Here is a 23,969-nt window from a genome sequence, read left to right as displayed (position 1 = left end):
ACAGTGCACCTTTTTTCACAGGAGTCACTTCTCGCAGGTGGAACTAATGATGGCTCAGTTCCATTTAGTGTCCCAGCAAACCGTGACATTGAACCAGCTGCCACAAATACAGGACCTCTCCTCAGAGGAATGCAGCCATTTTCAATAAATCTGTGCTTTCCTTTCCACAGCAAATCAAAATGTCTGCTGTGTGAAATGTCTGTTGCATTGCTTCAGTGTATAATTTGTCATGTCCTATGAGCGGGAAATGATTTCACTCAGAAGGAAAAGACCACATCTGGATATCTTTGCTGCCATCTAGTGGAAACTGTAAGTAGCATTACTTTGTGTTAGAGGCCAAAACTCATTATAATCAGGTTGCTTTTCTCACTTCTCCTGCCTCCAGACCTGCTATTTTTAGCAAATATGCACCGGAAATTCCTCTTTTCTGAGGGCTTTAGAGAAATGCCTCCTCTCACAGTTATCTAATTAAAGTTAAAGTAATTCAGCAGCCCTTCCGAAGAACTAAAACAGCCAGCTTATTAAGCAATGTTTAACTTTAATTTCCTCTGGAACAACCAATGTTTTTAGAGTATTTACAAACGGCACATTCATCGACAAAACACTGTGTGTGTGTGTGTGTGTGTGAGAGAGAGAACACATTTTTCATGATGTGTTGTACATTCTCTCTGTACAGCATCATGGTGACATAACTGGATCTTAGAAGAAAAACAGTATAGAAGTGAATGAGTTCATGCCCTTAATTGGGACGTGGTAGTGGTATGTTTTAGTTGTCATGGGTTACATTTAAAATAACTTCCTATTTTTTAATATGGCTACAGTATTTAATGATTTAAACTGATTATTTTGAAGTCAAAGATTCAGGCATTTGATCTTGTGCAGTATTAAAACAAACAGGTTAGACAGATTGCAATTAAAAACACAGGCCCCAAAGTGCAAACTCAGTGCAACAAAGTGAGTATACATATCATAGTTTCTAATGCAACATGGCCCCACACACTGAGGGGTTACAAGTAAAAAGAGATACTAGAATGGGAGACTGTCTGAAGCAGACAGATCTTACAAGAGGATCAGTCCTAAACATAAGGTGACACACAGCTGCAGCAGTGGTTAGTGGCCCACGCATGACTGGTGTTTCAGTGGCTGCTCAGGCAGTAAGAGGAACATTGCATGAAGTCACCCCTATGGGCAGAAGCTGAGAAGAAAACCACTGCTCACAAAGTAGCACAAAACTGCAAGATGAAAGTTTGGGAATGGAAAGGGATAACAGCCTTTTGATTATTGAAGTTTGGGATTTTTTGACAAATGCAAAGAAAAAGCAGCAATCTTAAAAGAGCTTTTAACCTCATTAAAGGCTGTGACTTGACCTTTATAAACTTATGCATCAAATCTTGTTGTAGATGTAGAACAACCCTAAAGCTAGTTAAGGGGAAATGAAAAGAACAAGTGTAGATACACAAAAACAAACCAAAAAAAGTAAAAACTATAACATGGTCAAGTATTTTTCCTGACCTGAATCCAGCAGAAGTGAATGGTAGATCAAAAGAATAAAAAGAAGTGAAGACTAGCAGAACATCTTTCCACAGATTTGTGCTACACTGTTATCATCCCTGGCAAGGAGGATTCAATCTGTCATCAAAAAAGCTGAGCGGAATCTCAGCAATGAAGGGTGCGCTCACTTCAAATCTTGAATATGGACCATTGATTATAGTTTAGAGGTAAAGTAAGCTATTCTAATCCAACAACTTTTTGTCAGATTCCAAAAATATCTCCTCACAGTTACTAGCTGTCCATTCTGTGTGTGCACTGACAGAAAATATCTAGTGTTTGACAGATTCATGATTTTAAATGAGCAATAAACCAATTCACACAACACTATTGCAACCAGCTAGCAACAGGTGGGATTTGTGTGAAGTCACAGGACTGTCCTATGGGTCATAGCACCACATTTTCTGGAGGAAATGGTGAAGTCAGGGAACACCGGTCACAGACAAAAATACAGATGAAATATCAACAGATTTCCTCAGCAATGGCTTGCTCCCTTTTCAATTGGTCAAACATGACAGTTTTTCAATTAATCTGCATCATTCTTAGGCTTTGGCTAACAACAAATAAAAATGCATTCATTTTAGGATTCTGGTGATACTGATCATACGCATATTCAGTTTTGTTGCAGATGATACTTGCGTTCTTTGCACTGGGGAATTAAATTAGATCAACAGTTCACTAATTTTACTTAAATATATGCTTCCAAAGACTAGCATCACAATAAAATATTTAGCAAAAACTTCACGTAATGTTAAAATGCATCAATACTGTCTTTTTCCCTCATGTAAAATACTGCAGAACTGCTGAACAGTAAAATTGCTTGAACACTGAAGAATGTTACTGTCCTGAATGCTACAATGTGATGGTGCAGTAAACTGAATTAATAACAGAATGAAGCGATGCATTGAGTCTGAATGTGGTGTCTTCAAGACTACATATATTAAGTTGATCTTTTCACTCAGCATGCTGCAGAGTTGGCAGTAACACAGTAACACGCTGTGAGCGCACTGATAAAAGAGACTGCGGTGCTGAATGTTCAATAAATATTTGGTTTGAGAAAAGTTGGAAAGACTCGAACATTTCACTGTCACTGACTAATCAACAGCTAATCAGTCTTGCAGGTTGCTATGGTCTGATATTACTTCAAGATGAACAGATGAACTGTCTGATGAGTGAAAGATGGAGGATACGTTGATTACGGCTAATCAAAGCTTCCTAGTTTCTTAAAAACCAGATTACAGCAATAAACCGGCCAGACATTATGTTTGGAAAATAGCCTCACAACCTTTGAAGTATTGACAGCTGGCACTGGATTGTTTTTAGTCTGGTGTAGTTGGTCTGTCCATTGATCTAGATCCTAACTTTGATAGTTTCAAAGCATATTCATGCAAAGTTCTCCTGAATCTGACTGAAGACAGCTATAAGTACCATATATGAGAACTTCTGATTGTTTAATAACAGGCCCTCCACATCTATGATACAACTACGTAAGTGTTTTCATTTTCTCTGCCTGATTAGTCTTATTTTTTAAAAAAATGTGTGGTCAAGTACAGACTCACATTGACATCCTAAGGCCTAATTATCCAGAATATTGGTTGATCGGGAGAACTGACTGAGTTGAATTAAAGCAAAATTCTACACAGCAAATGTGTTTTTTACGCTTTCATATTCGAGAAACTCCGGCCTAAGTCATGAACAGCCTGAGGGGTGTACTATGAGCAAGTTTACAAAGCCAGGCTTTCTTTGTGTAAGCTGGTTGAGCAAAGCCAAAACCCAAAGCAGAGATAATTGGTATCATGATGGTAGTTATCATCTTTCTTGAATAATTCTGGTTCTCTACATATAGGCTCTGTGGGCGTTTCCATAAAACCAGGCATTTGATGTGTCATTTGATTTTAAATGGACCAACTCTGTGCTGTCTACTTCAGTTAAGAGTAACAGGTTGTGATAATGGATTTATTACTGTAAATGGAGCTGCAAATGATGCAGAAGCAGAATGCTACTAAAAACCTGTTAATTGGATAAGTTAACATATTTAGATATGCACATCAGAGCTCTGAAAGTCTAAGCTTCTTATATTTAAACATGATACTTAAAAAGTGCACACCACACTAACCCATTCTTGTTGCATTGTAGCACACCCCTCTGCTTTGCCTTAAGGACAACCACCTACTTCCATTCTATAAGTGTCTTAGCTGTTTAGCTGTCCTATAACACAGAGCCAAGTTGAAAACCAGTGCAACCAAAGTACAAAACTTGTCGTATATAAGGCAAATATTTGCATGTAAATGAGCTTGTTACCGTAACATACACAACATCCGACCTTCCACCAGCCATCCATGTTGCTCACAGTGTGAACAAGAATTCACACGACTGTCTATAAACTCAACAGCTTTCTGACCCAGCATGTAACATCCTGGCTCTTTCCCTTTAATATGGGTCCATTTCAAAAACACCATCCCAGTCCATCCAACCGATAAGCTGCTGGCTTCACTGGGCTCTTCAGACCGACTTCCTCCTCTTGCCAAACACATTGTTGATGAGCTTGGCCATAGACTTGGAGCCGCTGTAGCGCCGTCGGTCAGCCCTGTACTTCAGGTGCTCCATCACCTGCCGGATGAGTTGTGTGAAGAGGTTGGCGATGTCCTGGTAGCTCTCGGCTGCTGAGACTTCCTGGAAGTGACAGCGGTTCTCCTGAGCCAGGCAGCGGCCCTCGTCCTCACGCACCTGCCGGACGTGGCAAAGGTCCTGCTTGTTACCCACCAGACAGACGGGAACATCCACCTCCCTGAAACACAGACGGACCAGTGTGGACTGATGAGATACAGAGGATGTGGAGCTGATAATATCTTCAGGTTCAAACAAAGCTATCCTCTGCTTACAGTTAATTTTATTATAAATTCTGCCGCACGTTCAAAGCAATGTTGGCCTGGAGAAAGACTAGTCAGACTCACAGGCCTTTATTTAATAGCTCTAAAGATTTTAAATACTCTAAATTTAATTTTGACAAACAGATACAAAAAATACACTAAAACTGTATTCTGTTTTGTAATCTCTTTTTACCTGTGTATTTAGTTTACTTCACTTTAGTTTACTCTTTGTTTGTTTTGGGTTTTTTTTGCTTATTTCCCAGTATGATACCTTATCTTAACCTTAAAATATTCTTTAGATTCAGATTAGGTTTACATCAACAAACCACTAAAAACGTCTGAGTGTAAAGCAGATGTTTAGGCTTGTTGCACTTGAGTTACTGACAAATAATTTCCACAAATGACAAATCTGCAATTCTTCTAAAGTACTAGCAGTTGCTATGCTACACATCTCTTCCCTCCATGTTATTAGGATGCCTTGGCATATCTCCAGGCAGCTTGATGGATGTGGATGGCCCATTTTCCCGCACACCAAATTTACTAGATGCCTGTAGGTTTGCAGTGAATCCCTCACTCGTCATCATGAATCATTTATCAGTTCGAGTTTGTTAGGGCCAGCCAGGACTACGAACATTCCTCAAATTCAAAACTGCATGAAGATCCCTGTTCAGCTTCAAAGAAAGTAGGGCAACAACTTTGTTTGGTTTTGTTTTCCTTTCGTGTTTGCAGCATGTTCTGGTTATATAGTGGGTCAAAAAAAAAGTTCACCCACAATATACATATTATATTATTTTATATTGCATTTTTTCATATATATATATATATATATATATATATATATATATATATATATATATATATATATATATATATATATATATATATATTTTATATATTTTTTTTTTTTTTTTTTTAAAGAAACTAGAGGGTAACACTAAAGCTAGACATAATTTTTTGTGTGTTTTGTGGTTGGTATCATATGAAAGGAGTATGAACTACTGATTGAAACACAACATTTTGAGATTGCAAGTTAACCAGCAGTCACTTCAGAGGCAAGTGTTCAAAACAATTGTTTTGCTGTGAATTTAGCAATATGTCCATGTCAAATGATCGCTCATAGAGAAAGTTAGAAGAAACAGAATGTCTCACACACTCATTAATGTCTACCATGTGGTCATCTGTTTCACTGCACTCTGTCAATCACAGACATAGAGAGTCTTCTTCCTGAAGCGGGCATGGACAGCAGCAGCTCAACTGTATTTAAGGCTGAAAACAGCTAACTTACAAGAGGCTTAAAGCCAGCAGTTGTACAGTCATGATACACCATCGTTGCAGTATTTTGAGCTGAAAAATTTATGGATGCATTCTGAGAACATGTGAGACTTTTTAACTTGTTAAAAATGGGCAAAATACATGAATAGAATTCATCTGGAGACGCGAAAGAAAACATTTTAAAGTGGTCTATTAGACAAAATTATAATCATACAAAAAACAAAGTATTTGTTCCTGCAGTTTTAACTTAACAACTAAGATTTATTTAACTGATATTTTAAACTGACAAATTTTCAGTTGTATATTCTTGACATAGTTTATATTTCCTATTGTACCATAGCACACCCATCGCAGCCTTTAAGTCATTTGCAAAACTTGAGAAAGTTACTGGAAACTGTTAAACAAAAGGCTGAAAGCTCCTCTCATTTGCCATATCTCAAATTAATTGTCATTATATCGCTTCTGACCCTTTGCAGTTGTCCGTGCGTGCCTCCCGAATCTGCTGCAGGATGTTTTTGGCATTGATGAAAGAAGTGTGGTCACTGATGTTGTACACCACCACAAAGCCATCTGCCCAGTCCACCGGCTCCTCCAGTATACACCTGGCCTCTGAGCTCTGCCAAAAAGAGCACCTGCTTTTATTTTGGAATCGCTGTGATTTAATTCAGTTCCACTGTATATGTGCCATCTGATTTGTTTTTACAGTCAAGAGGAGAGAAATACTTGAAGCCAGTATTCTTTATACTGTTTCTCTTAGTAGGTTTTAACACATAAATGTGAGCTACAGACAGTTTGATATGATTGGCCACAGTCACCACTCACATAATTAAATACAATTCAATTTGCCCCTCTGGCAAAATATAACGTGAACTGATTTGAATCACTGGAAATCTTGGAATAACAAACTATATCAAGTACGAACTCATGATTATAGTAAATTTTGTGGTATTATATTCAGTGTAGTGTCTATAAATTGAATTCACCACCCTTGAAAGTTATCATAGTTTTTTGTTTATGTACTTGCAATATAAAGCCAAGGGTGATTTAGGCTTTGTTACAGCAAGTAACAGACAAAAATAAGTAATGATCTTACTTATTGATCTTACATTTGCATGCTTAGTTTTAGAACATTTTGTAGAGATGCCTAATGTTAAAAAATTACAGACATCTTGTATTTTTATTTCACTTAGAGTTTTTCTGTTTTGACAGAAAAGGAGTTTTGCTGTATACTTTTGTGCCAGAGGTATGATAACATTGGCTCACAGACCTGCATAACCCAGACATGAAGTCTACAGTTTCTTGGATAATTCCAACTACAAACAAACCTTGAGAAATGAATGATTATTTGACAAAGACATCATCACATCTGTGGTAAACTGCTAAAATTTATGGAGAGGAAAAGATATAGAATCTTTTTGGTCATGGCCGTGCTTTGAGGTTTCATAACTGGAGAGTCGAAGGCATTTCAAAGTGGAATTTTGATACTTGTAACACGTGCAGAGCAAGAATAAGGCACGGTACAAGTTTTTGTGACCTTGAGGAGACAAAACAGAAGAGGGACGTGAGGCCCTGGGACATTTCCAAGTACTGTAAAACCTTTTCTCTTTATTGACTCCATAGTTTCTTTATGTAGACGAGGTCAGAAGGGCAGGATATTGACTCTGTTCCTTATGAGAAGGCGACGTTACAGTAAGTCAAACTGACAAAGACAATGAGTGCTTCTTGTTCGGCTGAGCCTAGGGGTATTCCAATAAAATACTAAGTCTGTAGTAAAAGGCCTCTCAGGTCTTTAGGCTTGTTGACGGAGAAGTAAGTAGGTTATATGGCTCTTTTCTTCAAAGAGACAGCCTCTGGCACACATTGCCTCAGGATACACTGATAAATCCTTTGGATTCCCAAATTTAAGTGCTGTACGGATCACACACGTGCCGGCCCGAAGTAAATATATGATCACAGCTCACTCAAGGTCACAGGTATGTTCTTCAGCTTCATCAGCAGCCTGAAAACTAACCAGTGTTTGTCTGTTGTTAAGTGAAACCCTTCTGCAAACGTTTGATATTGACGGTTATAGAAAAATGTGAGATGAATTTTGGCTCTTGCTTTTTACTGAGGACAATTATTAGTCAAACAGAACAATGCTGCACTATAAAAATTACTTTCTAAATCTGTATTTTGAGAGCATTCTCTTGAAAAGACATTATTCTCATCAGATTCTCAGTAGCTTAATTTATTCCTTCTCGGGACCATCCGTGCATTAAGTACAGACCAAAAAAAAACTACAAGTAGATTTCCAGACCACCTGATGAAATGTAGGAGGAAATCAAAGATCTGAAATCAGCTCATGCTGCAGCTCTGTTTTTCTAATATGGTTCTGTTAATGGCTCTAAAAACAAGTTTCAGCAGATTAGCCTCACTGGGTGCATTTGAAATGTGCCGTACCTCAGAGCAGGGGTCAAAAACTTCCAGGTTCAGCTGCCTGCCATCGATTGACAGCCTTTTATGGTACAGGGAGTCTATGGTGAAGAGTCAAAACATCAGAAATAGATAGCAAAGTCTCCACTGGTATCAAAATACCACACCAAATTTTTCTTTTTCGTTTGTAGCATGTATGATGTGATTGGAGTTTGTATCATTTTGAACTTTGAGATAGACTTAATTGAATACAAACAATTTGATAAATCTGTCAATTAAATATGAAACTACAATTAGGAGATGATCAGCTTTAGCTTTGCATCGATACTGAAAACTGGGGCAACACCACTTCAAGACGCCATCATATTCATGGTGTACTCTCAGCAAACAACCCTATTTTAAGATAAACTATTCATTTAAGCACATAACATGACATGACATGACATGACATGACATGACATGACATGACATGACATGACATGACATGACATGACATGACATGACATGACATGACATGACATGACATAAAACGACATTAATCCCAAAGGAAATTCTTTTGCCGGATACTCCCCAGGAAAAAACAAAATGACACTGAAAATGGAATAAGTAAGCTAACATAAGACTAGAATGGAAAAGTAAAACATGATGTTTACAATAATACAGAGGTAATGAAATGCTCAGGTGAAAATTCTACACTTTAGGTGACTGAACGTCAACATCCATGGTGTCTGGAGATAAACTCTCTTCCCCAGAACCAAAACCATTCCCTCATCAAAGTACCATTTCATCAAATCTGGAAACACTTACTGGTGTTTGAGGCATATTCACCGATGAAGCGTCTGGTCAGGAACCGCACAAGGACAGCTGGAGGAAACAGATGAAATGAAAAACAACAAAATGAATCATGGCACCATTACACTCTCATCCGTCACAGGTGGCAGCAGTGGGGGGTGGTGGGTTGGCGGGGGAGCCTCCATCACCCCTGCAGGCGCAGCACAGTGCCAACAGTCTCTGGGACTGGAGCGGTGAAACTGTAGCCTCACATGAAAGAGGCTGCATGGCTTTGCTGGAAGGTCCGTGTGCATATTTGGCAAGCTGAATGGTGATATTTCCCCCTCTGCTTTGCCTCTAAACTGCAAGCTACACATAAAACTGACTGACTGTTCCAGTTTTGGTCCCACAGACAATCAGTTTCAATTAAAGGCTAAAATTTCAAGTGCTGAACTCTGGAAGCTCGTTGCTAATGGTGGGCCTCCAGAGGGGTCCTAAGAGGTTATGGTTAGGCTATGGGGACACACAAATATGGTTACGTGCAGCAAGTTAGTCATGCATGCGTTCTAGATAAAGGCCTGGGACATTCCACACACTGGACTTGAGCGCAATAGGAATTCTTATGGGGCCATCTTTACGCTGAGACTGATACATTCAGAGAGCAAAATAACAGGACATGCACTGAAAGCAACAAGCAGAGCAGCAAAGAGTAAAGAAACATATTAAATTGACACAGGCATGCACATACAGCCTCCAGAGGCTACAGCATCTCCACAGTAACAGCTCCGCTTTGCTGCCGGGCAGCGAGAATGGAGACGTCCCATTGTTTTATGAAGCCTGAATACAGTACAGAGCCAGTTAGTCTTAACCACCACCATGGAGACTGAATACTGATATATGCAACAAAGCCCTGAGCAGCAACAAGGGTCCAATAACTCCCCCGTCTTCTGCCTCAACAGCATTTTTTACTACAGTTTAAAAACACAGTCAGGAATGTGTCTGACATAGCACATTTAAGGTATGGACACATAAACCACTGAAAGTATTCTAAAAAATAAAGCAGGCAAATCCTCTGTCTACTAAAAACACAGCACTTTTTCACATCATAGTTACACAGGGAAGCTAAGAGGATCATCTGTCATTACAGCACAGCAAAGCCAGTAAAAAAAAATGATCTAGTTATATCCACTAGAGCAGCAGGTCAAAAACTATTTTTAAGATTTTCAGTAAGGAAGGCAATGGATTGGACAAAGTCAAAAAAATATCGTCCGTATCCATATTTAGTTTGATACTGTGACCACAAATCAAAACACCTGTATTATCCCCGTCTCTCTGGATTTGTGCCAGCTAGTGGCTCTAAAGCTAAGATAAACAGTAATGGAGACAAGGGACAGCCTTGTCTTGTGGAGCGCCAAAGCTGGAAAGGAGCTGGGATTAGGCCGTTGCTTTAAAATGATGAAACAGGTTCATGGTACAGTGCTCTAATCCATTGTAAGCACCTTGGACCAAAACCGTATCTGGAAAGAATATAAAATAGGTATGGCCTCTCTACGTGGTCAGAAGTGCTCCCACTGGATGCTGGAGAGAGCTGCAGATATGCATATTTTGCAGAAGCCCTCTTATTTTGTTGGATAAAACCTGCTTTGGGGTAAAACCTACTTGATCTAAATGAATACAAAAAGGTGAATACAACCTTTTGTAAATTTATTGCTAATATTTTTGCCAAAGTAAATAAAATTGCAATTAGGGTGGTATAATTTTCTTTGGCACGACATCTTCATATAAACAGAATAACTGTGGTGCAGTTTGCCATCACTTCTGGACACGTTGGAACTGTCACTGTCACAGCCAGAGGCTGTGATTAAGTGGCAGTGCTCTCTCCTCCTCTGGCCTGTTGTTTCTCTCTCTCTCTAGGTGCGTGGCAGTGGTGGGCAGCAGGTGTGGCTGATTTCCAATCAGCTGATCGGGTGCAGGTGGGAGTTGCTCATCAGGCTGGCTGGGCTCACTATAAAGAGCGCCTCGTCTCGTCAGTTGGTGCTGGACCGTCCCCTAACTCACAGTTAGTGTTGCTGTCAGATCTGTCTGAGCCACTGCATTCCCCAGCTCTGCGTCTAACCCTGTTCTCTCTGTGCAGTATTGACTCCTGCCTGTTTCTGTTACCGTCTCTTCTGGTTGGAAAGCCACCTGGCAGAGGTTTCCAGATGCTACAAGGACCGGGGCTTTCTCCAAGAAGTCTTGCTAAGCTAAGGAGGACTCTGGCTGCTGCCACAGCTTGGACAGGAATCCTGGGTTCTTACCCCATACCAGAGAGAGAGAGAGAGACTGTTCAGTAAGGTTCTCGTTCCAAGCAGCATCAGACAATAGAGCATTGTTGTTTTGTTTAATTGGCGTTCCTGCTAGTGTAGTGGGATTCTGGGATAGAGTTTGGGTACTTTGTGTGGAGAGTAGTAGTTTTGTTTTGTAGTTTACCTGCTTGGAGGAATTAAACGTGGGTTACTGTTCTGTGTATAGTGTTTACGCCCTCCTCCAAGAAGTATTGTTTTGTTACGCCAACTGCGTATTATAAGTGACTTCTGTTTCTGGTTTAGAGTTCCAATTGTAGTTTTTGGTTTTGCCTTTGTGCAAATAAATCTTGTTTCATTTAAGTCACTTGTCTGCTGTCTCATTTCCCTACTCTTGGGCCTCTGCACCCGCCGTAACAGGAACTTTAAGTAAACATGTAACGGTATCAGTTTCTGTAGCTCTCTGTTGGGCCTCAGGTGCTCTGTTTTCTTGTTACTTCAATTTTGGCATGGGTATGTTTATATTTTCATTTAAAAGCTGAGACTATAATGTTTAAAGAACTAGTGCTACAATAATTTATATTGTGTTTAATACTTTGCCTGATGTACAGTATGAACTCTGTCCTATTATACAAATGCACTCTGCATTTCTCCACTTTATTATTCTATATTATGCTTGAATACTATACAAAAGACAAATACTGCTGTACCTTGATTGCTTTATTATGGCTCATCCAGGTTTCCACAATATTTAAGAAATGTTCAAACTCTTGCTGTTCTCAAATGAGACAAAGCCTCTAATGATATCGCTGACAGAGTGATGGTCCCTCTTGATGACACCACTGTTATCCCATAATTGAATGTCAGCTTCACCAGCTGATGTGAAAGCACTTTATATTGTGTTTTCCCTTTTCCAACCTTGAAATGAACTCTGTGACTGATGTTTTAATTTAACAAAACAGAGAATCTCTCGAGGCAGGAATAATCTCATTAATTCAGTTAAACCTCAGTGAATGGGGCCAATGATCCATTTGGTGTTTTTTTTGTTTGGTTATGTAATACAAAAACAAAATCCAGTGTAAAAAAGCCAAAGTTTTGTTACTGCTTGAAAACATGTAGTTTATGCTGCAATTACACAATGTTGGCACAACGGGAAGAACATGGACAACATCTTTGCTCTAAATTTAGGAATGTACAAACATTATTCCAATCTGGTAATGCTGTTTTAGTCATGTATATAAATAGAGTAAATTGCCAAATTACCAACTGAAATCATTAAAAAATAAACAACTGGCTTCCATGAAATTAGGTGAATTGACTGAACTCATAAATAGTAGATTTTAATTTGATGTAAATGCCAGTGGTGGTAGATTTGCAGCCATTATGGCAAATTTGTTGACATGTCTGCAGTTGGTTAGTCAGCAAGTAAGAGCTTTTGTCAGTGTTATAAAGTCCTAACATATGACTCCTGATTACAGTCAGTTTTTTCTCCTCAGCTGTTCAGAGTTACAGTTTGAATCATATGGCATGAATGCAGCATTAGCTGTTTGTTAGCCTAGCGCACCCTCAACGTTTGTTTGCCAACTAAGTTTACAAAAATGTTGACGTAAAAAAGCAAAAACGTAAAAAAGCAAAAATAATCTACTTAGTGATGAAATGTGGTTTAGTATTGTGGAAATGTTTTTCTTTTTCTTTTATTGTTCAAAAGGTCAAGGATCAACTGTTGTGCTGATAGTAAGCTAGCAATTAAAAGGAGCCAGTTAGCAAGTTAGTTAGCAAAAACTCTAAACAACAGCATAATTTTGACCCTCTTTGGTTTAAAGTTTCAGACTTTCAAATACAAGCACTTGCCATTTTAATCCAGAAATATATCCATAAATCACAGCTTTAAGGTGCGAGAATAATAGAAGAAAAAAGGAGAAATTCAGTCGGTGGTTAATCAGAGCAGAAACTTCTAGTATATTCTAAATATTGTTCAGATTATGAACAGCAGCAACATGTTTTTGACTGGAAAAATTGCTTTAAATATTTCCAGAAATAATATATATATTAATACTTTCAGATGTTGAGTTATGCTATTTTGTACAGTTTTTGTCCTGTCGTCCAGCAACCTCAGTGCTGTTAAAGGTACATTTGTAATCATTTTTCTGATGCGTTACATCACAATCTGTGGTTCACTCTGAACTCTGATAAAGTTTCTGAAATTATGTAGAAAAACATCAAAGTCAAACACAGGTCCCACTGCAGGTAATCACATTTTAGATATTTTTATCCGCGCTCCCGAGCGAGTGTGTTATTACATCCAAACAAAGATCTTTAATCTAATGAAACTCATTTGAGTCGTAGCTGAACACATTAACTCAATCAGCTGGTATCATTAGTCAGTTTAATAATAAATTGCTTGGTAGATCATTAATCAGCAACTGTTTTTTATAATGGAGAACAGTTTCTGATTCCAGATTCTCCAGTGAGATGATGTGCAACTTTTTCTGGCTTATATCACTGTTAAATTAACATCACCTTAAACTTGTAATTGACAGTTGTCACTATGCTGTGCTGTGTGTGTTCATCAACTGATTTATCAGCTAAACAAGGAAAACATCAGTGCAGTGTCGGTAAAGAAAATAGCATAACAAACTGATACATTAGAACGAGGCTTTGAGCAGTGAAACACTGAAGCGACATTTGACTTTCAATTAAAGCAACTTATTTTAACATCTGGATGGAAAAACAAGCAACTCAACTGCAATGTGATGAGTCTGTTTTCTCTTGTAACCCACTACAGTTAGAAAACACTGTCAGATGTTTGTTTTAAACTAATTTATCAAATCAGACTAATATAATAGTGGTTTAGGATATTTTTACTCAAATAAATATAGTTCCAGTTTATTTTCTGTGTGAAATCAAGACCACTTGCAGCCACTCACCTGATTTTCCAGCCCCCTGGCTCCCCAGCAAGGCCAGCTTGATGTCGTTCATGCCTGTGTTCTGTCAGGTCCTCAGCTGGCTCTGAGCTGTGTTGCGTCTGCTATCTGGGTTAGCGTCGGCACACTAAATACTCCTTGTAGTCGAGGCAGGATGGAAGTACAGGGGGAAAACAAGCGCCCACCTCTCCTCTCTGTCTGAGTGCCAGCAGCTCTTTCGCTCTCTCACACCTCTCCTCTCTCTCTTCTCCCCTCAGTCTATGTGTTCTCCCTCTTTCTTTGCTCTCCTGCTCCTATATATCTCCTTTCTGGCTCTGCTCCCTCCTACACAGAGGTCACTCAAAGGTCAGGACTGACTAAGCCTATTGTGCCGGTTTTACTCTTAACACTGTAACTGTAGTCTTGCTGCCATCTATGGACATTTGTGTTTTTCTTCAAAGGGTGAAAATATGGAAGCCTCTTCCTGCCAGGCACAGAAAGAATGATGAAAGTTGGAAATTACAATTCACAATGTTTTAATAAAGACCACATAATCAAAATGTCAGCTGAAATCTTATTTGATCTGTTCTGCTATTCATGCAATAAACATTTCCACATGTAGCAGCTAAAGCATTATTAACACTTTTTAAGTCTGTGATTATAATTGTTGTACACAGTCTAAACAGTAACACAAACTGTAAATCTAAATGACAAAGTCAAAATTGTGCAAGCCAAATGAACCAATACTACAAGAAAATCTAAACAGATTTAACATTTAATAGCAAAATGCACAATATATTTCACTACTGACTACTGAACAAACTATGATAATAAAAAGTTAAAATTATCTCATCACTTACCGCTTTCCACAAATTTAACCCCTTGATGCCTGAATTTATTTACAGTTAATTAAAAGACATTTTTTGTCTGTTTTTGCTTTCCAGTTGATGCTAAAATAAGTGGATATTGTTAATTTGTCTATTACACATAGAACAGATATATAATAATAATAACAGATATATAATAATAATTAGGTCCCACTCTGACCGGTCCTACAAGAAACCAGTGCTTGCAAAAGGTTCCGAGGTACATATTGAATAAGCACAAACCAGCATTAGGGGAATGGACACGCTGTCTCGGCTATAGTCTGAATGAAAGTGGTATGATGTGAATTCGCGACAATAGGCGTCAAGGGTTAAAATCTGTCATACAAATTACTTTCGTATATGAAAATGTTTTGAAAACCTAAATGTTTTGAGAGAATAACAGTCCCATCTGAAAAACACTTTTTAAAAAAAAACAACAGGACAAGAAAATGTTTTTCAGTTTTCAGTGAAAGATCGTCTTCTTGGTTAAATCGTAAAACAGTCAAAAGTTGTTTTTTTTTAATCACTTTTCATCCTTTGTTTATTCAGGCAAAAATGGGCTTCCATATTGTGGCCTTATAAAAAAAATACTGCATCTTTCTTTTCCTCAAATGTACTGCAGTTATTTTAATCTTATTGTTTGATCTGGCAACTTTTCGCTGAGTCCAGTGTTAATAAAAATTTGGCTTCAAGGCAGAGTATGCAGGGATGTGATGGGAAAGAATTAGATGACTCTGGTTACATACTTTATCAACCATACTGTCACAGCTCACCACACTGAAGCAATGTAGTAAAGCTGAGGGTTTGAGTGTAGCGTAAAAGCAAAACCATCAGAAGACCAGCAATAAAAGAAACTGATTACTGCATCAGTCATACTTTTGACATCAAATGGAATCGATTCAGACAAGCAATCCATCTCCTTCAGCTTCAGCCTCCACACAAAATGTGACGCTTTCAGCCAATAAATCATCCTGCAGTAGCATCGATTTCACAGACACTAACGCCAGCCAGAAAAATAAATATTCTTTTGACTAAAGCCACATTTTTGTCTACTCTGACCTTCGTGCAGGTTCATTGAGCATTTTGGACCCATTTCTAAGATGGATTCACTTGATCTTGTATCTGTTTGCCTGAAAAGTAAAAAAAAAAAAGAAAGAGGGTCTTAAATTTTATGCATGACTTTAGAGACTCATATTTTCAGCTTTCTATAACAATAATTACAACACTTTATAGGCCTTACTTTTGGGGTGTTTCAGTGTATTTACTTAGCTTCTTTACAGTTATGATGGTTCAAATATAGATATCAAAATTCACCACAGCTGGATCCTGTGAAACTTTATAAATGTAAACAAGCTTTTACAGTTGTAAAATCAAAGCTTCCACATGTTAGTCAGGGCATCAAGAACTCCGTCAATCAATTTCAAAATGAAAAATGTTTCCACATCCCCACTTCTGGAGTTAAGAGTACAGTCCTTTTGTTGACTTTAGGATCACAGATTTGAACCTTTAAACGCCATAAAACATGAGCCATAACAATGAAATGAAAACAAACTGACCACATTATGTACATCCAAATCCATTCATAATGCACGGCATGCGGACTGAATATGTTTTTGAAATGTTAACCAAATGTTTACCTCTTTCCATTCCATGATGTTTACATATCATATACCCTGAAAATCAGCTTGCATGAGGCAAAAATAATTGGAACCAGAACACTTTATGCTTTGGGAGTTCAGATGAGGACTGAAATCACAAACACGTCACTTCAAATTCTTTGACTCTCTTATCAGAGCAAAGGGGAATGTTGAATAACTGAGAGATTAATATTGTGTATTGTGAAAATATGTTAGTCCCAATCATGCCTAATCCAAAAACCATTACAGGAAAACTTCTAATCAGCCTTGAATGCTGAAACATTTTCAGCCACGTGTGCTTTGGAACACAAAAACAGAATTCTCCATCAGTGCAAAAAAATTTAAATAAAGTCACATTTCCTCTCATGCTTCACACCGTCAGTGGACATTCCTGCTGTAATCAGATAGAACCCATTTCCTCTGTTCTTGCTTCCAAGGTGAGCACACAGTGGAAGGCCCAGCCATCCAGAGCAGCTTTTCATCAGGCAGAGAGGGAGAAACCAGCTCTGTGCTGATCAACACGTGGCTGTAGAGAGGCTTTCACATGGGACGACGTCATGTGCCCACAGAACTGCACATACCAAGAAATATTCTTACCAGCTGCGTACGCACACATGAAACTCCAACAAATCAACATCAAGAGGCACCGCAGCACATCAGCAGCATCATTACATAATGCACCAGAAACCTGTCTGGAAGGCGTCTGTTTATTCTGTGAAATGAGATTTTCTGCCATGTGTGACATGGGAAAAATTATGTTGGACTGGAGTTTGTCATTTGACTGTTTCTAAACTAAATGGCTGTTGAACGTCACTGCAAATAGGCAGCAAGGTGTTTTTGACTGGAGTGCTGGAAAATCATCAGCATGTTGTAGTTACAGGCGACTCTGGTGTTTTGTGTAGTTTGGTCTCGGCTCATTTTATTTATTTTTGCTTAGTTTAGAATACTTTTCCTTGTCTTAAAATAAAATGAAGTTTTAAAAATGCTCAGTTTAAAAAAACTACAAACATATCGGAAAGGCAAACTGGATGAAGTGAGTTTAAGTCAAGTGAAGTCACCAATATTTATATAGCACAATTTTAAACAATTGCTGTTGAGTCAAAGTGCTTTCCAGCAGAAAAATGAGACAAGCATTACAAAATTAGCCAACAAAGTTACATATTGAGATTCAGACCCTCTGGTGTGACTTTGCTTTAGTGATTTGAGCAGAATTGAAATCCTACAAAAATTAGACCCTACAGTGTTATTCACTGTAGACTTTTACTGGACTAATTTGTCCCTACACAATTATGCCTGGATAACCAATGAATCCAAAGAATTATTTTTAAGCAAGCATACTTATAATGGTGGATAGAAAGGACTCGCTTGTAACGGAGAGAGATCTCCAGCAGAACTAGGCTCAGGGATGGCGGCCATCTGCCTCAACAGGTTGGAGTTAGGATAAAGAGAAGAGAGAAAAGGATGGTAGAGAGGAACACACCATAAAGAGAGTTACATTAGTCCAGCGGTGAGCTAATAAAGACACAAATGTCTGTTTCCAGGTCCTTGTGAGATGAAATTGGTTTCAGTTTAGAGATGGTTCTGAGCTAACAAAAATGTCCTTCACAGCACTGCTGACCTGTTTATTAAAGCTGAAAAAGGAGTCCAGTCTATTCCAAAGACTAATAGCAAGCTCGGTGGGCCATACACTTTTACGATATATAATATATATACATAGTGTTTATGTCATTTTGGCTGTCTAGGTCAATATGACCTAGCTTGAATGATGATATAAAAATTATAAGTGTGTTTTTAAAAAAGACTTGGAAATTGGATGAAACATGCTGTCACATGTTGTCATCTTAGCTTAAACTTAGCCTAATTTAGCTTAGCTTGACTGGACTTATTACTGATTTAGTGGTGTTATACTTTTTTTTTTAAAAAAACTCTGTAAATGGTCTATGTATTAAAAAATAACTAGATAAGAAACGTGTTGATGCTCATTCGAGCCAGATGGATATTTTAACTTAGCACGGTTTAGCTTAGTTTAGCGTAGCTTAGTTTAGGGAGTGTGATGTAGTATTTTTAAAAACTTTGAACATGACAAGCAAGGTGAACTGGTGGAGATTCAGTTCAATGTATCATTTAGCTTAATCTTCAATTAACTTGACTAATTTGATGTGAAAAGAATAATGGTATTCCAAAGCTTCACAGGGTGTAATTTAAAAAATATATCTATTGACATGCAAAGTAAATTGGTGTTCCGAGTCTGTTAACTATAATTTAGCCATCTTAACTAATTAGCTTCTTTAACCTTAGCTTAGCTTAATGCACTGTAATTGAATTGGACTTGACCTGGAGACCCAGTGATGCTTTCAGAACAAAAATAATACAAATGATTAATGAGTGTTAGTTTAGTGACTGACTGTAAATATGCTTAGTATTATGTTGAAATGGTTTATTTGACATCAGTGTCCTAATTAGTCAATAGAACAAAACAATAAAACAAAAAAGCAGCCTAATAAGCTGAGATATATTAGTTATTGGACACTCATATTTGGTCAATGTACACACAATCTGAACTGTAAGAAGTATGATTAGAAAACTATCAAGTAAACCTTCATTTCCAGGTAGATGATCACAGAGAGGACTGTGAGCTCTCCCAAATCTGTACAGTTTTGACTTTGTAAAGAAATACTGCTTCATAGCACAAAACAAGCAGAAGGATCTGTTCTTCTGGTGTAAAATGTGTAAAACCTTCAGCCTTTTCAACAGCTGCAGATGATGGAAGGATGCGGAAAAACCAAAATTAGGGCCTGTTCATCTTTTTCAGGAAAGACAAACAGTGAAGACCTTTGATTTTTCTTATTGAAAATGTGGCCTTCATTTCGTGGCACTTAGAAACAACATCAATGGCTTGACATGGCAGCTATGACAAAGGTCACACTTGGTAATTATTGCAAGAAATCAAAGGGGTTTTGTTTAAATTGCACCTATAAATCCAGGCCATGTTCATCCTTCACTGTCCCACGTCTGCTAGTTCTGTTGCAGTCATCCATCCCTACAAATTCACACAAACATCTTGAACATGTTACTGTCCTGAACCATCATCCAGGCTGGATAAATGAGGTGCAGAAGCAGCGGTTATCCGACCCAGTGACTTCATCTGACACCCTCTGCTGGCCCTTCTTCTTCTTCTTCTTCTTCTTCTTCTTCTTCTTCTTCTTCTTCTTCTTCTTCTTCTTCTTCTTCTTCTTCTTCTTCTTCTTCTTCTTCTTCTTCTTTTCCCTTAAGGTTTGCTTCCCAAATTTGGCCATCAGAGCAGATGTGTCCTCATGTTTCCATTACTTATAGGATAAAATTATGAAGTGGAATGACTGATGATGATTGATGGTGTGTTAGTGGTCTTTGAGATTATTCTATTTTGAGTTTTATGGGTTTAAGAGCATTCAGGTCTCTATCTTGAGTCCCAGAATATCTTGAGGCATGATGAACAGCTTTATTTCCTTTCTTTGTTGTATTCCAGGGCTTTTACACAGAGATACAATCAAAAATAGGGTAAAATATGTCTTCATAGAGCCAACTTCCTTACGCCTACAGCTTAAGCTTCATAAAAACGTGGTACATCTTTTTCCGAGAGGGTGTAATAAACTATCAGTTTGCTCTCAACAGTGTCCAAAGAAAACATCATGCACTTATTCCACTCCCAGACACAATAATTCAAGATATTTTTTCATACTGTAAGTGAGGAAATCAGTCTAAATGATCCTAAATAACACAAAGAGCGGCAACAATTCTTGGCAAGCAGCTTTTTGGAAGAAGTATACATCTTAAACTGTTCCAAAGTAACCACACTCCTTTAAGATGAATGAAAAATATCAGGGGTTTACACATGGCTAATGGATACTGTGGAGTTTGGTCTAAACACTGGATGTAGGTCTTATCTTAAGGAGGATGTTCTTCCTTTGCAGCTGGAGGTATGTCTGCCTTTTCCTCCTTTTTGTGTGCATTAGACATTCACCCAGCTTCAGACAGACAGAGCAGGGGGGCCTGCATGAAGGCTTTGATGTCCTTAAATGAAACATCTGCACAATGCAACAGAGAAAAAAGAGAGAGAAAGACAAGCTGGAGAGGAAAAGAAAGACCGACATGTGACTGGTTTACTGGACTGAATAAAGTGGGTTTAAAAGACATTAAACCTCCCTTTAATAACATCTCATGGTCAGTTTCCGCCACTTTATCTTAACATGAGCAGCAGGGCTGCTGGCCTTTAAAAGCTGGCTCTCATCTTTCTCTATATTTCTTGGCGGACAAATTTGGGTCATATCATCCTGGTGGATGTACACCCAGATCAAAGACATATCGTTTATAGTGGGACCAGAATGGAGTTTATCAGTGGTTGCAACAGATTTAGTCCATTTGAATGTCTTTTATTGGGTTCATAGAGTCCAACCACTCATGGTGTAGCTTTATTTACTGATTATGTCACACAGAAGGGCATGTATGCATGAAAGTGTGAACTTTCTACCTCAAATGACAAAAACTACCTGAATAAGTCTCATCATGTTCTTTCTTGTTTGACAAACTACATGGAACTGCATCTTAGAGGAACAAACTGTCCTGAAAGGCTTGAAAAAAACAGCATCTTATTAATAGCTAAAAAAATTGAAAACCACAATCAGGAACAGCAACAACACGGGGAGCAGAACACCAAGAACTGCAGCAGAGTCCAGGAGAAACACAGGCTGTAACGAGTGGAAGATGAATCCACAGCAGGATTTTAATGCAGACAGCAGAAGTTTGTCAGTAGATTTATATACATGTCATTCCAAATAAATCATAACAGAAAGGCCGCATCTCCTAAAAATGATCAGACTGTCAGGATACGCATTTTCATAGTAAAAGCTATGCAATGTGAGGACCTAGTGGATTTCCAAAGCCATGACAAAAAGAGTATATGTTCAGTTTATCTTATATTTATTCTATTTTTCTACTTAAGCTTTTCTGTGTTTGTTTGTTAATGTTTAATATTAATGTTTGTTAGTGTTTCTGATAGACCCTAATTCACAAAAGGTGGATTTAATCAATTTGTTAACATGTAATAAACCATTTACTAACACATCATAGCTAATTTGCAAGTCATATATAAGAGCAAGTTCTGGATTGCCAGGTTGTGTGAACTCGTCACCCAGCGTAAGATGATTATCTCATTGCATGGCACCTGTCAGGGGTAGAATATATGAGGCAACAACAGCTGATGAGGGCAACATGTTGGAAGCTGAAAAAATGGGCAGCATCACAAGCTGAGACACTTGGACCAAATTATGATGTCTATGCAAGTGGGTCAGGGCATCTTACAGGGTGTTCTCTGCATGCTGTGGTTAGTTTCTACCAAAAATAATCCAAGGAGGGACAACTGGTGAACTGGTATCAGGGTAATGGGCCCCAAGGGTCTGAGTGGTGTGCACTACGTGAAGAAGGCAAACTGGCAGAGGCAGTGTGATGCTCCGGGTGATGCTTTGCTGGGGATTCTAGAGTCCTGGCATCCATTTGTGTGGATGTTGTACCACCTCCCTAAGACAAGTTCCAGACCACATACACAATTTCAACAGCCTCTTTCAGCAAGACAATGTTCCCTGCCTGCTGCAAACATGGTTCAGGAATGGTTTGAGGAACATGACCAAGAGTTCAAGGTGTTGGCTTCGCCTCCAGATTCCCCAGATCTCGATCTGATTCAGCATCTGTGGAATGTGCTCGAAAAACAGCCTGATCATAAACATCCAACCTCAAAATTTCCTGGACTTAAAGGATTTGCTGGTAAAGTCTTATAAATGCCATGCCGGTAAAAAAAAAAAAAAAAAGAAAAAAGAAAGAAAAAATGATCAAAACAGAACACACTACCATAAGGAGAGATTTATACAAGAATGAACTTCCTAGCTTTAAAATTTAATGTCAGAAACTCCATATGTAAATATTGTATTTCACCTCTACTACACTGCTGCATATATAGCAATTCATGATTTTTATTCACAAAAAAAAACAGTAAATCTGCACAGGAATGAACACATATGGTCATGCAATATGTTTTACCTGATGGCAGCGATATGTTTCTGTCTTTATTTGTTTGTTAGTTTATATAACAACAAAACAAACATTAAAAAGAGCAGCACTGCCATGTATGCATTGTGTACCAATGGGGATTTAATGATGATATACTCATGGAAGTCTGGCATTATTTTGCATGAGTAAAAGTAGAAATGCCCCTTTATGAATTCTAAATATTAATGTGAAACTTCTACTTTTACTTAATACTTTTACGTATTTAAGTATTTATAAGGCATTGGAATGCACTCAAAATAGTATAGCGTTATATTATATAGCTGGTTAATTGTCAGTATTGCCTTATTTTGTAAGCAGCATTTGAATGTTTCAGATGGTCAAAGTGAAGACAAATATGATTAGCTTGTATGCTAATGAGTGGTTCTAGTCTATTAATGTATGTAAATTGACTAGATATTTTATGTCAATAGTTTTTATCTTACTTATTGTAGTCACATAAATGCAGCCGAGTCGCAAGTACAATATGTCCTTCTGAAATCCAAGAATAAACTCCAGTAAAGTATAAAAATTGCACTCACTCTACGTACAGTACAGAGACATATTCACAGGCTTTTAGATCAATTTTTAAACAGCACAACAGCCGAGTCACAATGAAAACACCCAAGTCAGCAAAGCAAACTGTGCTCATGTTTATGTGCATGTTTCTGTCCTGCAGCTCCACTGGCTCCTGATCAGCGCTCTAACAAGACACACAGTGTATGTTGACCTGAAGCATTTTTCAGGCCTTCCCTGTGTTTTAATGACATTGCTCTGCATGATGTCTTTCAGACAGCAAGAGCCGGTGTTTCATGTTTGTGAGACACTTGGCAGATCTCAGTGTGTTCCTGCAGAGACAGAACTGTCCAGACAGGATGATGGATCAGCAGCAGTCGTGCCCCTCAGAGGAGAAGCCAGTAAGAAAGTTTATCTTGTTCCAATCAGTGTCAAGCTGCTTTAATGAAAAATATGTCAGGCTGAATCATAGCCCTTTACTGAGTTATTTTCATTTCACCTAAATATTGTGGAACACAGGCTGTTTTTTTTTTTTTTTTTTTTTACTCAGTTTTTAAAATCCAGACATGTTCTAAGTTTTTCTTTTAATGCAATTCAGTTTAGGCTTCATTTCATATCCACTGGCTGTTTCATTGCTTCGATTATCACGTGCACTTGAGGCTTTTGTTTATTAATTGACTGATCCTTTTAAATGGATCGGCTGTGACATCCGATTTGTCACTTGTAAAGATTTATTTTTATCAAGTGCACATAATGAAAAGAAGACTCAGAAGTGTTGGTGCAGTAAAAGAACACCAAAAGAGAGACCAAATCAAAA

General features: G+C 38.1%; 1 protein-coding gene across 1 annotated transcript; it reads right to left on the bottom strand.

Moving 5' to 3' along the window:
* Positions 1-524: 524 nt before the first annotated feature.
* LOC111588493 (ras-related and estrogen-regulated growth inhibitor-like protein) lies at positions 525-14,333 on the bottom strand. Its single transcript, XM_023298912.3, has 5 exons — positions 14,083-14,333; positions 8,910-8,966; positions 8,130-8,203; positions 6,158-6,306; positions 525-4,336 (listed from the first exon to the last, which is right to left on the bottom strand). The coding sequence occupies exons 1-5, from the start codon at positions 14,132-14,134 to the stop codon at positions 4,051-4,053; spliced, it is 618 nt and encodes a 205-aa protein (XP_023154680.1). The 5' UTR covers positions 14,135-14,333; the 3' UTR covers positions 525-4,050.
* Between the last annotated feature and the right edge of the window lie 9,636 nt (positions 14,334-23,969).

This window comes from Amphiprion ocellaris, chromosome 3 (assembly GCF_022539595.1).
Source record: "Amphiprion ocellaris isolate individual 3 ecotype Okinawa chromosome 3, ASM2253959v1, whole genome shotgun sequence".
Lineage (NCBI taxonomy): Eukaryota > Metazoa > Chordata > Actinopteri > Pomacentridae > Amphiprion > Amphiprion ocellaris.
The sequence above is the reverse complement of the archived record's forward strand: the minus strand, read 5'-3'. Positions and strand labels throughout refer to the sequence as shown.

Excerpts from the sequence above, each read along its gene's own strand:
- LOC111588493 (XM_023298912.3), bottom strand. The coding sequence starts at position 14,134 with ATGAACGACATCAAGCTGGCCTTGCTGGGGAGCCAGGGGGCTGGAAAA. Across the intron at positions 6,307-8,129 it reads TTTTTGACCCCTGCTCTGAG|AGCTCAGAGGCCAGGTGTAT; the intron begins GTACGGCACATT and ends TCTTTTTGGCAG. Across the intron at positions 4,337-6,157 it reads CGCACGGACAACTGCAAAGG|GGAGGTGGATGTTCCCGTCT; the intron begins GTCAGAAGCGAT and ends TCTGTGTTTCAG.